Source organism: Salvelinus fontinalis, chromosome 3 (assembly GCF_029448725.1).
Source record: "Salvelinus fontinalis isolate EN_2023a chromosome 3, ASM2944872v1, whole genome shotgun sequence".
NCBI classification, from domain to species: domain Eukaryota; kingdom Metazoa; phylum Chordata; class Actinopteri; order Salmoniformes; family Salmonidae; genus Salvelinus; species Salvelinus fontinalis.
Window position 1 is genome coordinate 76,258,147 of NC_074667.1, and position 16,746 is coordinate 76,274,892.

Sequence of the window (16,746 nt, forward strand, 5' to 3'; positions counted from 1 at the left end):
AGTCTGTCTCTGGATTCTATAGACTCTCACAGCATCATAATGAGGCCCCTGACTGACTCCCTGACTCTGCAGTCTGTCTCTGGATTCTACAGACTCTCACAGCATCATAATGAGGCCCCTGACTGGCTCCCTGACTCTGCAGTCTGTCTCTGGATTCTAAAGACTCTCACAGCATCATAATGAGGCCACTGACTGGCTCCCTGACTCTGCAGTCTGTCTCTGGATTCTAAAGACTCTCACAGCATCATAATGAGGCTACTGACTGGCTCCCTGACTCTGCAGTCTGTCTCTGGATTCTAAAGGCTCTCACAGCATCATAATGAGGCCACTGACTGGCTCCCTGACTCTGCAGTCTGTCTCTGGATTCTAAAGGCTCTCACAGCATCATAATGAGGCCACTGACTGGCTCCCTGAGAGACCACACTTCATATATACTTCATTTGTTTAGTTCGTTATTGCAGTTATAAGAACAGAGAGTGGGAGAGAGGGGAAGGAAGGGAAGAGGAGGAGAGGCAGAAGTAGAGCGAGAGAGAGAGAGAGAGAGGGGCAGCGAGGGATGGAGAAAGAGAGAACTCCCTAGTTTAAACACGGTCTATTCAGAATAACAATGGTCCCCTCTGCTGGTCACTGTGAGTACACTCACACTGTAGTAATCTTACTGTATTTTAGATACATTGAATGAATAGTCTTAAATGACAGGTAAGTCAGGTCCTGTTATGTCAGTCTTTAGTAAGAGGCTTTAGAATGTGAATATGATTCAGGGTAAGGCCGGTTAGGGTTGGAAATGTGGTCTTGTTTGTACTTGGTTGACCTCCTCCCAAATACAGATGAGGTTGGAGAGGAATTTCTGAACCTGTAGGTCACAGGTGTCAAACTCATTCCACGGAGGGCCGAGTGTCTGCGGGTTTTCGCTCCTCCCTTGTACTTGATTGATGAATTAACATCATAAATTAGTTAGGAACTCCCCACACCTGGTTGTCTAGGGCTTTATTGAAAGGAAAAACCAAAAACCTGCAGACACTAGGCCCTCCGTGGAATGAGTTTGACACCCCTGCTGTAGGTGAAGGACATCATTTGAAAAATCAGTCATTGATGGCCTACAATGTTTCTGGTAAGTTCTTGTCTGATATGGGTTAGGGTTAGGGTTAGGGTTAGGGTTATGTCATAAGGCCTTTCTGTACAACAGTGCCAAGACAATAGAATAGAATAGAACTGAACTGAATAAATTAGCTTTATTTTGCCCAGAAGGATCTTCAGACATAACAAATATAAATAGTTACAGTATATCTACAGAGCGGTCTGTAGACAGCCTGTTACTAAACTGCAAGTTTTGTATGGTAACACACACACAGACACACACACCTTATCCAGCTGTTTGAGAGTGTCCTTCAGAGCGACCTCGCCCCACCCATCCTGGGCCTTCTCGCTGGTAGTCTGGTACAGGTTGACGGTGGCCATCTTGATGGTGCCCAGGAGCATGGTCTTCGTAGTTGCCGTATTCTGGATGTGAGCCCACCGAGACTCCTGAGTGGAAAAACACACATGAAGAGGGATAGATGAGAGTGTTAAAGGAAAGACTGGTCTGTGTGTGCACCCCTCATGTCTATATTATGGAAAACAGGTAGTGCACTGAAGCACGGGAATTCCATCCCCTTCCCTGCCTAAGCAAGTTGTGTCAGACTCTCGCATCGTTACTGAGAAAAATGAAAGAAGTGATAATTTTAATCAGCGTTTCATCTCTGCTGGCTTTTTATTTGAAAGAAGTTGTGGTTTAATTGACCCTGGTCAATCAGTGGACTGCTCTTCCCTCTCCCAACCTCCAGTTGGCTCAGTGGGAGATCAGTCAACTTCTACTGAATCTTTATTTTCATTTCAACAACTTTCTACTTGTGATCTACTAGATGGTTTAGATTATGATCTACTAGATGGGTTAAGATTATGATCTACTAGATGGGTTAAGATTGTGATCTACTAGATGGGTTAAGATTGTGATCTACTAGATGGGTTTAGATTGTGATCTACTAGATGGGTTAAGATTGTGATCTACTAGATGGGTTAAGATTGTGATCTACTAGATGGTTAAGATTGTGATCTACTAGATGGATTAAGATTATGATCTACTAGATGGGATAAGATTGTGATCTACTAGATGGGTTAAGATTGTGATCTACTAGATGGATTAAGATTATGATCTACTAGATGGGTTAAGATTGTGATCTACTAGATGGTTTAGATTGTGATCTACTAGATGGTTAAGATTGTGATCTACTAGATGGGTTAAGATTGTCATCTACTAGATGGGTTAAGATTGTGATCTACTAGATGGTTAAGATTGTGATCTACTAGATGGTTTAGATTGTGATCTACTAGATGGGTTAAGATTATGATCTACTAGATGGGATAAGATTGTGATCTACTAGATGGATTAAGATTATGATCTACTAGATGGGTTAAGATTGTGATCTACTAGATGGTTAAGATTATGATCTACTAGATGGATTAAGATTATGATCTACAAGATGGGATAAGATTGTGATCTACTAGATGGATTAAGATTATGATCTACTAGATGGGTTAAGATTGTGATCTACTAGATGGTTTAGATTGTGATCTACTAGATGGTTAAGATTGTGATCTACTAGATGGGTTAAGATTGTCATCTACTAGATGGGTTAAGATTGTGATCTACTAGATGGTTAAGATTGTGATCTACTAGATGGTTTAGATTGTGATCTACTAGATGGTTTAGATTGTGATCTACTAGATGGGTTAAGATTATGATCTACTAGATGGGATAAGATTGTGATCTACTAGATGGATTAAGATTATGATCTACTAGATGGGTTAAGATTATGATCTACTAGATGGGATAAGATTGTGATCTACTAGATGGATTAAGATTATGATCTACTAGATGGGTTAAGATTGTGATCTACTAGATGGTTTAGATTGTGATCTACTAGATGGTTAAGATTGTGATCTACTAGATGGGTTAAGATTGTCATCTACTAGATGGGTTAAGATTGTGATCTACTAGATGGTTAAGATTGTGATCTACTAGATGGTTTAGATTGTGATCTACTAGATGGGTTAAGATTATGATCTACTAGATGGGATAAGATTGTGATCTACTAGATGGATTAAGATTATGATCTACTAGATGGGTTAAGATTGTGATCTACTAGATGGTTAAGATTATGATCTACTAGATGGGTTAAGATTGTGATCTACTAGATGGGTTAAGATTGTGATCTACTAGATGGTTAAGATTGTGATCTACTAGATGGGTTAAGATTGTGATCTACTAGATGGTTAAGATTGTGATCTACTAGATGGTTAAGATTGTGATCTACTAGATGGTTAAGATTGTGATCTACGAGATGGGTTTAGATTGTGATCTACTAGATGGTTAAGATTGTGATCTACTAGATGGGTTTAGATTGTGATCTACTAGATGGTTAAGATTGTGATCTACTAGATGGGTTAGATTGTGATCTACTAGATGGTTAAGATTATGATCTACTAGATGGTTAAGATTGTGATCTACTAGATGGTTAAGATTGTGATCTACTAGATGGTTAAGATTGTGATCTACTAGATGGTTAAGATTGTGATCTACTAGATGGGTTAAGATTGTGATCTACTAGATGGTTTAGATTGTGATCTACTAGATGGTTAAGATTGTGATCTACTAGATGGGTTAAGATTATGATCTACTAGATGGTTTAGATTGTGATCTACTAGATGGGATAAGATTGTGATCTACTAGATGGTTAAGATTGTGATCTACTAGATGGTTATAATTGTGATCTACTAGATGGTTTAGATTATGATCTACTAGATGGTTAAGATTGTGATCTACTAGATGGATTAAGATTATGATCTACTAGATGGGTTTAGATTATGATCTACTAGATGGTTAAGATTGTGATCTACTAGATGGTTAAGATTGTGATCTACTAGATGGTTAAGATTGTGATCTACTAGATGGGTTTAGATTATGATCTACTAGATGGGTTTAGATTATGATCTACTAGATGGGTTAAGATTGTGATCTACTAGATGGGTTAAGATTGTGATCTACTAGATGGGTTAAGATTGTGATCTACTAGATGGTTATAATTGTGATCTACTAGATGGTTTAGATTATGATCTACTAGATGGTTAAGATTGTGATCTACTAGATGGATTAAGATTATGATCTACTAGATGGGTTTAGATTATGATCTACTAGATGGTTAAGATTGTGATCTACTAGATGGTTAAGATTGTGATCTACTAGATGGTTAAGATTGTGATCTACTAGATGGGTTAAGATTGTGATCTACTAGATGGTTAAGATTGTGATCTACTAGATGGGTTTAGATTATGATCTACTAGATGGGTTTAGATTATGATCTACTAGATGGGTTAAGATTGTGATCTACTAGATGGGTTAAGATTGTGATCTACTAGATGGGTTAAGATTATGATCTACTAGATGGTTAAGATTGTGATCTACTAGATGGGTTAAGATTGTGATCTACTAGATGGTTAAGATTGTGATCTACTAGATGGGATAAGATTGTGATCTACTAGATGGGATAAGATTGTGATCTACTAGATGGATTAAGATTATGATCTACTAGATGGGTTAAGATTGTGATCTACTAGATGGTTAAGATTGTGATCTACTAGATGGGTTAAGATTGTGATCTACTAGATGGGTTAAGATTGTGATCTACTAGATGGTTAAGATTGTGATCTACTAGATGGGTTAAGATTGTGATCTACTAGATGGGTTAAGATTGTGATCTACTAGATGGGTTAAGATTGTGATCTACTAGATGGTTAAGATTGTGATCTACTAGATGGGATAAGATTGTGATCTACTAGATGGGTTAAGATTGTGATCTACTAGATGGGTTAAGATTGTGATCTACTAGATGGTTAAGATTGTGATCTACTAGATGGTTAAGATTGTGATCTACTAGATGGGATAAGATTGTGATCTACTAGATGGGTTAAGATTGTGATCTACTAGATGGTTAAGATTGTGATCTACTAGATGGGTTAAGATTGTGATCTACTAGATGGTTAAGATTGTGATCTACTAGATGGGTTAAGATTGTGATCTACTAGATGGTTAAGATTGTGATCTACTAGATGGATTAAGATTATGATCTACTAGATGGGTTTAGATTATGATCTACTAGATGGGTTTAGATTATGATCTACTAGATGGGTTTAGATTATGATCTACTAGATGGGTTTAGATTATGATCTACTAGATGGATTAAGATTGTGATCTACTAGATGGGTTAAGATTGTGATCTACTAGATGGGTTAAGATTATGATCTACTAGATGGGTTTAGATTATGATCTACTAGATGGTTTAGATTATGATCTACTAGATGGTTAAGATTGTGATCTACTAGATGGGTTAAGATTATGATCTACTAGATGGGTTAAGATTGTGATCTACTAGATGGGTTAAGATTGTGATCTACTAGATGGGTTAAGATTATGATCTACTAGATGGGTTTAGATTGTGATCTACTAGATGGGTTAAGATTATGATCTACTAGATGGGTTTAGATTGTGATCTACTAGATGGTTAAGATTGTGATCTACTAGATGGTTAAGATTGATGTACAAATAAATCAACTGCGGCTGATTTGCTTGATCTCTTCTGGCTGCATCTTTCTGCTCTCCTGATTGCGGAGTCTGACGCTTATCTCTGGTGCTGTCCCCAGGGTTTGGAATGCAGCCCATGTGCTCCCTCTCCACAAAGGTGGTGACCCCTCCAACCTAAATAATGATCGCCCAGTCGCAAAATTGTCTTGCATAGCAACAATTTTAGAGTCATGAATAAACTGTCAGTTTAGATCCTTCCTAGCAACAAGTTGTATTTTAAGTGTCTGGTTTCACTGTGCTTCCCTCTTTGTTGACTTATCCTCCTCTCCACCCTCTCCGAGTTGGGCATCTCCGGCGCGGCCCACGCTTGGATTGCGTCCTACCTGACAGGTCGCTCCTACCAGGTGGCGTGGCGAGAATCTGTCTCCTCACCACGCGCTCTCACCACTGGTGTCCCCCAGGGCTCTGTTCTAGGCCCTCTCCTATTCTCGCTATACACCAAGTCACTTGGCTCTGTCATAACCTCACATGGTCTCTCCTATCATTGCTATGCAGACGACACACAATTAATCTTCTCCTTTCCCCCTTCTGATGACCAGGTGGCGAATCGCATCTCTGCATGTCTGGCAGACATATCAGTGTGGATGACGGATCACCACCTCAAGCTGAACCTCGGCAAGACAGAGCTGCTCTTCCTCCCGGGGAAGGACTGCCTGTTCCATGATCTCGCCATCACGGTTGACAACTCCATTGTGTCCTCCTCCCAGAGCGCTAAGAACCTTGGCGTGATCCTGGACAACACCCTGTCGTTCTCAACTAACATCAAGGCGGTGGCCCGTTCCTGTAGGTTCATGCTCTACAACATCCGCAGAGTACGACCCTGCCTCACACAGGAAGCGGCGCAGGTCCTAATCCAAGCACTTGTCATCTCCCGTCTGGATTACTGCAACTCGCTGTTGGCTGGGCTCCCTGCCTGTGCCATTAAACCCCTACAACTCATCCAGAACGCCGCAGCCCGTCTGGTGTTCAACCTTCCCAAGTTCTCTCACGTCACCCCGCTCCTCCACTCTCTCCGCTGGCTTCCAGTTGAAGCTCGCATCCGCTACAAGACCATGGTGCTTGCCTACGGAGCTGTGAGGGGAACGGCACCTCAGTACCTTCAGGCTCTGATCAGGCCCTACACCCAAACAAGGGCACTGCGTTCATCCACCTCTGGCCTGCTCGCCTCCCTACCACTGAGGAAGTACAGTTCCCGCTCAGCCCAGTCAAAACTGTTCGCTGCTCTGGCACCCCAATGGTGGAACAAACTCCCTCACGACGCCAGGACAGCGGAGTCAATCACCACCTTCCGGAGACACCTGAAACCCCACCTCTTTAAGGAATACCTAGGATAGGATAAAGCAATCCTTCTGACCCCCCCCCCTTAAAAGATTTAGATGCACTATTGTAAAGTGGTTGTTCCACTGGATGTCATAAGGTGAATGCACCAATTTGTAAGTTGCTCTGGATAAGAGCGTCTGCTAAATGACTTAAATGTAAATGTATCCAAGGCTCTCCATACTGTTGACCACTCTTTACTGACTCAGAGATTGTCTGCAATCGGAATGGATCAGGTGTCATGTAATTGGTTAAAAAATTACTTGACATACAGGACACAATGTGGCTTTTTTCACCCCCTTTTTCGCCCCAATTTTGTGATTACGATCTTGTCTCATCGCTACAACTCCCCAACGGGTTCGGAATAGGCGAAGGTGGAGTCATGCGTCCTCCAAAACATGACCCGCCAAGCAGCGCTTCTTAACACCCGGAAGCCAACTGTGTCGGAGGAAACACAGTTCAACTGACAACCGAAGTCAGCCTGCAGGCGCCCGGACAAGGAGTCGCTAGAGCGCGATGAGCCAAGTAAAGCCCCTCCCCGGCTAAACCCTCCCCTACTCCGGACGACGCTGGGCCAGTTGTACGCAGCCCTATGGGACTCCCGGTCACTGACTGTTATCGAACCCCAGGCTGTAGTGATGCCGGAACACTGCAATGCAGTGCCTTAGACCGCTGCGCCCCTTGGGGAGCAACAACGTGGTATTTTTTCTGATGGTGTTGAGTCAGGTTTCCTTCCGTTTACGAAGGGTGTCCCACAGGAATCGATTTTAGTCCTGTACTTTTCACTGTCTATTTAAACAATGTTGGTCTATCTGTAAAAAAAAAACAATGACATACAGTACAACGTTATACAGATGACACTGTTGTCTATGCTCTTGCCCCCACGCTGACCAGTCTCTGCCTTCATTGCTTTGTAGAAAGCCTTTGTTATTCTCTAAATCACGTAAAAATGTATCTGATGATTTATACATATGTACATTGGATCGTGCTCTCATTGATTGTGTCACCGCTTATAAATATCTGGGTATCTGGGTTGACGAAAAGCTATCATGTTGATGAGTTAGTTAAGAAATTATGAATTAAAATGAGCTTATTTTATAGGAATAAGTCATGCCTTTCATTAAATAGCAGAAAACAAATCCTTCAGTCAGCATTCATACCGGTTATAGACTATGGAGATATTGTCTATATGAATGCAGCTGCCAATTGTCTTTGTTACGGGCGATAGGTTCAGTACACATCAATGCATTCTGTATCAAAAAGTAGACTGACCCTCTTTGAAGGCTGTAGGTCGATGCAATGCACTCTTTTTGTTTATAAACCCCTCCTGCATGAATTTCCTCCGTACCTTACTTCATTGTTAATAAACTTACAGACGTACAAGATTCCAGACCCAGTGTCAGGTGTGGCTAACTCTCGATCTCCACTGAGTTAGATAAATCTGCTTTTCGTTTTTTTGCACCTTGTGAAATGATCTCCAAGGCGTTCTGAAGTGTGGTGCCTCTCGGGAAATACAACCTTGATTTTATTCTACAAAAGGCTGCTTCAGGTCCTTTTTACTGTAAAATGTGTTTGTTTTCTATGATTGTGTTTAGCTTTTTGTGTATTGGTGTAAATATTGATGTGTAAATTGATGTGTATAGGGATGTGTATAGTGATGTGTGAAGTGATGTGTAAAGTGAGGTGTAAAGTGATGTGTATTGTGATGTGTGTAGCGTATATTGATGTGTATAGTGATGTGTGTAGTGATGTGCATAGTGATGTGTGAGGTGATGTGTAAAGTGAGGTGTAAAGTGATGTGTATTGTGATGTGTGTAGCGTATATTGATGTGTATAGTGATGTGTGAAGTGATGTGTATAGTGTATATTGAGGTGTATCGTGATGTGTAAAGTGATGTGTATTGTGATGTGTGTAGCGTATATTGAGGTGTATGGTGATGTGTGTAGTGTATATTGATGTGTATAGTGATGTGTGAAGTGATGTGTATAGTGTATATTGAGGTGTATCGTGATGTGTGTAGTGATGTGTATATTGAGGTGTATAGTGATGTGTATACATTTTACATTTACATTTGAGTCATTTAGCAGACGCTCTTATCCAGAGCGACTTACAGTAGAGTGCATACATTTTTTATTACATTTTACATACTGAGACAAGGATATCCCTACCGGCCAAACTCTCCCTAACCCGGACGACACTATGCCAATTGTGCGTCGCCCCATGGACCTCCCGGTTGCGGCCGGCTGCGACAGAGCCTGGGCGCGAACCCAGCCCAGCCTGGGCGCAAACCCAGAGACTCTGGTGGCACAGCTAGCACTGCGATGCAGTGCCCTAGACCACTGCGCCACCCGGGTGTCCTGTATAGTGATGTGTGTAGCGTATAGTGATGCGTATAGTGATGCGTATAGTGATGCGTATAGTGATGCGTATAGTGATGCGTATAGTGATGGTCCCGTGTGGCTCAGTTGGTAGAGCATGGCGCTTGCAACGCCAGGGTTGTGGGTTCAATTCCCACGGGGGGACCAGGGTTCAATTTCCACGGGGGGACCAGGATGAATATGTATGAACTTTCCAATTTGTAAGTCGCTCTGGATAAGAGCGTCTGCTAAATGACTTAAATGTAAATGTAATGTGATGCGTATAGTGATGCGTATAGTGATGCGTATAGTGATGCGTATAGTGATGCGTATAGTGATGCGTATAGTGATGTGTGTAGCGTATATTGATGTGTATATAGATGTGTAAAGTGATGTGTATAGTGTATATTGAGGTGTATCGTGATGTGTGTAGTGTACACTGATGTGTATACAGGGCTCATCTATCTATGAAAGAGACCTAGGTCTCGAAATAAAGGTTGAATACATTTTTGTGGCAAACCGTGCTGATTGATCTGCACAGCCTCATGTCTGTTGACTGCTGTCCCCTCACCCATAGCATGGTCTCACTGCGTACTCTGTCTAGAATCCTCTGTAGCTTGGCCAGCCTGTTGTTGTAGTGCAGTAGGCGGTCGTCGTTCTGCTCCAGGTACTGGGTCAGCTGGGTCCGGGTCGTCTCACAACACTCCTGGTTCTGTTTGATGCTGGTCAGTAGTTCTTCCCTGGTCTGGACCAGAGTGTCCACCCTGGACATCACCTGCCACGCCTCCTGGAACTGAGAGGATTCTAACACTGTTAGAATAATGTTCACAAAATGGTTACACTAGGTTAGGGGTACTGACTTCACCCATCCCTATTAGACTGAGGGTCAGGTTAGGTCAGGGATGGCCAATCCTCCTCATGGAGAGCTACTTGGTGTATAGGCTTTTGTTCCAGCCCTGCTCTAAAACGCCTGATTCGGCTATTAAACATCATGATGAGCAGCTTATTAGTTTAACCTTATGAATAGCATTGGCCACCCCTGACCTGACCGGACCTGACCTGACCTGACCTGACTATCTACCACATACTTCTCTCAATGGCTTAATAATGGAAGTTAGTTCCATTAAATGTGGAGAGTCTCAGAAATCTCAGTATCGGTGTCAGTACTACCAAGCCAACATCAGACCAGAGAATTAGCTCACACTGCCTCCTCAACTATACAAACCGGACCCCCTCTACGGCGGAGATGGTCTCTTCCATCTTATCATATCTCTCATTACCTGCTTGCTGGCTTTGACCACTTTATCTAGAAAGCGGGGGTAGATTTCATGTTTCTCTACAAGAGCGGCAATCTTTTCTCTCTATTTAGTGAGAGCCTTGAGCTCCTGTCTCAAGATGAGTAGGTTCGCTGCTTTCTGACGAGCTAGCTCTCTCTCCTTCACTGCTATCTTCAACGCACGGCCGTTTTTCAATTTATTCTCCTGAAAAAGGCAGGAGGGGATTGCTGAGTGGAATCAGTTTGTGTGATTTAGAGCTACTGTCTCTGAGTTCAATGGAAAATATTAACTGATACACAAGCCTAAAATAAGCCAATAAAGTCTGTGATTGGTTGAAAGAGTCAGAACATGCAATAGGTTGAGACGTCCTACTACTAAGGTCCTACTATCGGACCTCTCAACTTACCTGGAGAAATGTGTTGAAGTTCCTGAGGTATTCCTTTAACTCAACCTCCCTCTCCTTCAGCTCTTTATCTCTGACACACTGGGCCATCAGGTTCATGGCAAAGTCCTGATAGACACAGACACAGGAGGAGCAGGCAAAGGGTCAGAAGTCAGTGTGTGCGCGTGTGCATGTGTGCGTGCGTGTATCACCTCTTGAAGGGCCTCCATGGCCTTGTGTATGTCCAGCTCCTCTCTTCTCTTCCTGATGAGGTGAGTGGTGGGAGCCAAGACGTCATCAGTGGATGGGGGAGCTTTCCTGATAAACAACAACAACACAACAACAACTCTATGTGATTTATTTACTTCACTGTTTATATTGGTAAGGAGCATATCTCAAAGGAAATACAAATCCTGCAGAGGTTCTATACTATTTGTGCACTTACAGTAGCTCTTTTTGAAGATTGTTCCCAAAGTATGTTTTAAAGTAATCAGTCAGATCTTCTGCTGCCTTTTTATTGTCCATGTCTGACAGTCAGCCTGACCGTCTGTCTGTGTCAGCTACTGGTAGAAACAAGAGCCCGACAGTGGACAACACTGTCATGTCACACTACATGTTATATCTAATGGAATGCTTGATCATACCTGGTCAGGAAATATTTAACAATGGTGTCCTAGCAACCAACCAGAGGGGCTCTTCCTTTTACATAGAGATAGAACATAGAATTGGAACAGGTAGAACACAGAATGTGCCATAGAATGGAGGTAGAAATTGTATCTCTATGGTTTCTTACCCACAAAACGAGCAAAGAACAAGAACAAACATTTGGGAGGTTCCATTCGATACATTCAGTGGTGGAAAAAGTACCCAAGTGTCATACTTGAGTAAAAGTAAAGATACCTTCATAGAAAATGACTCAAGTAAAAGTGAAAGTCACCCAGTTAATTACTACTTGAGCAAAAGTCTAAAAGTATTTGGTTTTAAACATACTTAAGTATTAAAAGTAAATGTAATTGCTAAAATATACTTAAGTGTCACGCCTTGACCATAGAGAGCCTTTTTATTCTCTATGTTGGTTGGTCGAGGTTTGACTAGGGTGGGTAATCTAGGTTGTTTTTTTCTATGTTGGCCTGGTATGGTTCCCAATCAGAGGAAGCTGTTTATCGTTGTCTCTGATTGGGATCATATTTAGGCAGCCATTTCCCCACTGTGTTTTGTGGGATCTTGTTTTTGTGTTGTTGCCTGTGAGCACTCCAGAGCGTCACGTATCGTTTGCTGTTTTTTTTTTATTGTTTTGTGCGTTTCACAAATAAAAAGAAGTGGAACCCATATCACGCTGTGCCTTGGTCCGAATGTTATTTCAATGATCGTGACATTAAGTATCAAAACTAAAAGTACAAGTATAAATCATTTCAAATTCCTTATATTAAGCAAAGCAGATGGACACATTTTCTAGTTCTTTTTTATTTACAAATAGCTAGGGACACGCTCCCTCACTCAGACATAATTTACAAAGGAAGTATGTGTTAGGTGAGTCTTGATTGAAGTCTTGAACTGTGTGAATTAGATAATTTTCCTGTAAAAATGTAACGAGTTCTTATGGGTGTCAAGGAAAATGTATGGAGTTAAAAAGTAGGAATGTATTGAAGTAAAAGTTGTCAAAAATATACATTTACATTTACATTTAAGTCATTTAGCAGACGCTCTTGTCCAGAGCGACTTACAAATTGGTGCATTCACCTAATGACATCCAGTGGAACAGCCACTTTACAATAGTGCATCTAGATCTTTTAAGGGGGGGGGCAGAAGGATTGCTTTATCCTATCCTAGGTATTCCTTGAAGAGGTGGGGTTTCAGGTGTCTCCGGAAGGTGGTGATTGACTCCGCTGTCCTGGCGTCGTGAGGGAGTTTGTTCCACCATTGGGGTGCCAGAGCAGCGAACAGTTTTTACTATATAAATAGTAAAGTAAAAAAAAAATACTTCAGTAGTACTTTCAAGTATTTTTACTTAAGTATTTTACACTACTGCACACAGTGCATTCCATAGAATTTAGAATCAGTGCTGTAGTGTAGTTCAGATGTTTTACTCATTCTAATTGTATCCACTGGGAGGCACCAAAGGCGTGTCTTTCCAGCAGTGAAGTGTATGCGTCATCACATACTGCCTTCAAACCAACTGGGAACTCGGCAAAAAACAGGCTCAGGCTAGGAAAAACCTGTGACGGTGACGTCAGTGATGTCCACATTGGAGAAATTGTAGCTCTAGGATGATGCCTGAGTTTCTGATTTGTAATTCCGATTTTTATGAACGTAGAAAAATATTTTTTCAGTCTGAGCTTCTTTTTTCCGACTTTCCATTTGTGTTAAATAAACGGAAGTCGGAGATCCAATATTTCCGATTTCCGTGTTGTCTTGAACTCACCGGCTGTCTTGTATTTACTGCGTGTCACCAGTCGAGTCAAAAATAACGTCTAACGTAGGTAGTTCACTAGCTAGCTGTTCATCTAGCTACACACAAAAGGATTTCTCTTTTTGTTTAATGATTTTATTAATTCGCGTCATTTTGTAGCTAGCGAAGTGAGCAGTAAATCAAATCCCCATTCCTCGATAGCTATTACTAGCTAGCGAGCCTGCTAACGTTTACCCATTTGCGCTATCTCGGCTAGCTAACTAGCTAGCTACAGGCAGAAGCAATGTCCATGTAACTGTCATCGATGCATTAAACATCTAGCGTTGTGTGACACATTCAGGTACTGTAGTCTATATTCCCGCCTTTGTTTTGATGCAATGGGCATGTTTTCCGTTGCTTGCATGGAATGAGATTGATCGGGTAATGTTATCGTTAACCATGTTGCAGGCAAGCTGTGGGTGGTCTGCTTAGCACTGATTTGTTTGCCGAGTTCGTTTAGGTAATGTTAAGTTAGCTTTCTGTTCAATTGTTGATTAACTTTAGAATGTATTTTTCTCTAGCTACCTCATTTCTCTGGGAGACATTCATTGACTGCTGTCTTTATTGTTAACTGAATGAACAGACATGCATTGTTGCTTACAGATCTCTCTTGTCTCTCTTCCCCCCCCTCCCCCATCTCTCTCCATCCCGTCTCTCTCTCGCCCATCTCTCTCCTTCTCAGTCTCAGCACCATGAGCCTGGTCCGCGTCGTGTGTCGTCACAAGACGGCCCTGGCCATCGGAGGAGTGTGCCTCTTTGCTGTTGTCCTCCTTTTCCTCGCCAAGTGTACCTCGGAGACCCTAAAACAGGGCCAGGCCGACCCTCCAGGCCTAGCCCCTCACGCTGCCCACTCCCAGCCCCGAGCAGAGCACCCTGAGCTCCCCTCACGCCTCAAAGACCTCTCGGCCTTCCTGGTGGTCCTCATCACCACAGGACCCAAGTACACAGAGCGCAGGAGCATCATCCGTAGTACCTGGCTGGCTAAGAAGGATCCGGAGGTTCTAGCTATGTTCGTGGTGGGGACCGAGGGGCTGCCCGCAGAGGATATGCAGAACATCAACACGGAGCAGGGGCGGCACAAAGACCTGCTCTTACTCCCCGCGCTGCGAGACTCGTATGAGAACCTGACCCTGAAGCTGCTCCATATGTATTCCTGGCTGGATCACAACGTAGACTTCAAGTTTGTGTTAAAAGCGGACGATGACACTTTTGCTCGTCTGGACCTGTTGAAGGTATGTGTTTGATGTGGGGTGCATCCCAAATGGCACCCTCTTCACTATGTAGTGCACTATTTTTGACAAGGGTCCATAGCGAACCTATGTAGGGAATAGGGTGCTATTTGGAACATAATGTGCATTGTAAACCGGATGGTTTGAGACTTCAATGCTGATTGGCTGAAAGCTGTGGTATATCAGACTGTATACCAGGGGTATAACAAAACATTTACTTTTCCTGCTCTAATTACGTGCTTAAGAATATAGCCCTTACCGTGGTATTTTGGCCATATACCACACCTCCTCGGGCCTTATTGCTTAAATATGGAGCTTGTGCTGCAAAAGAAATGTATGTGCAAACACCCAATGACGTATAATTTCTTCTAATCTTATAGGAGGAGCTGAAGACTAAAGAGCCCAGCCGGCTGTACTGGGGCTTCTTCTCAGGCCGCGGTCGCGTGAAGACAGCAGGGAAGTGGAGGGAGTCGGCCTGGGAGCTGTGTGACTACTACCTACCCTACGCCCTGGGTGGAGGCTACCTGCTCTCCTGCGACCTCGTACACTACATCCAGATCAACACGGCCTACCTCAAGGTGTGGCAGAGCGAGGACGTGTCACTGGGGGCGTGGCTAGCCCCGGTGGACGTCAAACGAACACACGACCCTCGATTCGACACGGAGTACAAGTCTCGGGGGTGTAGTAATAAATACCTGGTGACTCACAAGCAGAGCCTGGAGGACATGTTGGAGAAACAGCAGACGCTGCAGAGAGACGGGAGGCTGTGTAAGGAAGAGGTTAAACTCCGCCTGAGCTACGTGTACGACTGGAGCGTCCCGCCCTCACAGTGCTGCCAGAGGAAGGACGGAATACCCTGACCTATAACCCCTAACCTTCCTCACTTTGTCCACCCATGTAATTCTCATCAGTGTTTCCCCTACTACGGTTACCCAGGCGGTGTGGTGCTCCCCCTAAGCCTTACTCTGTTCTGTTGTGCCCCCCCCCCCCCCCCTTCCCTGTGAAACATTTGTGCTGCCTTCAGTTGACCTCCATAGAAGATGTCTGTTATGGCAGCCTGCCCGAAAAGACCTGAGGAAAACACTGATCCCCATTCCCTTTTATATATGTTTATTTATTTATTTATTCTGGAGCCTTTGCTGACTGTCCTAAAGCACACTGGTACAGGACTGGGAGAGTGGACCTGACTGGGTGCGGCCACACAACAGGAGACCGTCATTTATTAATAACAGCACATGTATGTTGGGAGAAAGTGTACTTAAAGGAACCAGTATTCAGCTTTCTGGTTGGACAATGACGAGACTCGAGTCATTCCTGAATCTGTTTAAAATGTCCTGGAGACTCTCTTTAAGTGGAAGTGGCCCTATTTATGAATGTGATTGAAGTGATTCTCTTGATATGAAAATGTGGTGTATTGCTTCAGAACAATGGTAGAGAATGAGCCAGTCATGGGTTCATGGTATTTGGAGTTGCATTGAGACAATGTGTAATATTGTAGGCCTCGCTCTCCTCTCCCCTGCTTACTGAGAGTTCTGTTCAGTTGAGAGATTTACCCTACCTGCTGTCTGTGTTTGGTTGACGTATTTACAGTCCAGTGATGGTCAACAGAGCTGTTTGTGTTCAGCTGAGCTACTCTACAGGCAATTTTTCAGCTGATATCCGGTTACTTTTAAACCAAAAAAAGACTGCTTCTATTAATGTCATGGAAAGAAACCAACCGTTATGTTATTGTGTGACTGACTTTGACCATGTCGTGTCCTCTCATCACCAGTGTTGTTTAAAACCTACTGTCAAACTACTTAAATATGAATGTTTAAAATATTTGGACCTATTAAAATGTTTTTGAAACATGTATTTTTGTGACAAATATTTATTAATAATAAATGGGTATAAACACTAAAGAAAAATGCCTACTGTACACCCCCCCAAATACAGCAGGGTTCCTCAACCCTAATACCCCTACAGCAGGGTTCCTCAAACCCTAATACCCCCGTACAGCAGGGTTCCTCAACCCTAATACCCCTACAGCAGGGTTCCTCAAACCCTAATACCCCTAC

The 16,746-nt window shown here is 42.8% G+C and overlaps 2 protein-coding genes across 2 annotated transcripts; one reads left to right on the top strand and one right to left on the bottom strand.

The window, feature by feature from the left end:
* Window positions 1–1,055: 1,055 nt before the first annotated feature.
* On the bottom strand, window positions 1,056–11,536 carry LOC129851592 (coiled-coil domain-containing protein 42-like). The gene is made up of 5 exons (XM_055918202.1): window positions 11,457–11,536; window positions 11,224–11,329; window positions 11,036–11,140; window positions 9,924–10,145; window positions 1,056–1,524 (listed from the first exon to the last, which is right to left on the bottom strand). The coding sequence occupies exons 1-5, from the start codon at window positions 11,534–11,536 to the stop codon at window positions 1,288–1,290; spliced, it is 750 nt and encodes a 249-aa protein (XP_055774177.1). The 3' UTR covers window positions 1,056–1,287.
* A 1,854-nt stretch (window positions 11,537–13,390) lies between these two features.
* On the top strand, window positions 13,391–16,541 carry b3galt6 (UDP-Gal:betaGal beta 1,3-galactosyltransferase polypeptide 6). Its single transcript, XM_055918055.1, has 3 exons — window positions 13,391–13,761; window positions 14,143–14,692; window positions 15,070–16,541. Exons 2-3 carry the CDS (start codon window positions 14,153–14,155, stop codon window positions 15,547–15,549), a joined length of 1,020 nt encoding a protein of 339 aa, XP_055774030.1. The 5' UTR covers window positions 13,391–13,761; window positions 14,143–14,152; the 3' UTR covers window positions 15,550–16,541.
* Window positions 16,542–16,746: the final 205 nt, after the last annotated feature.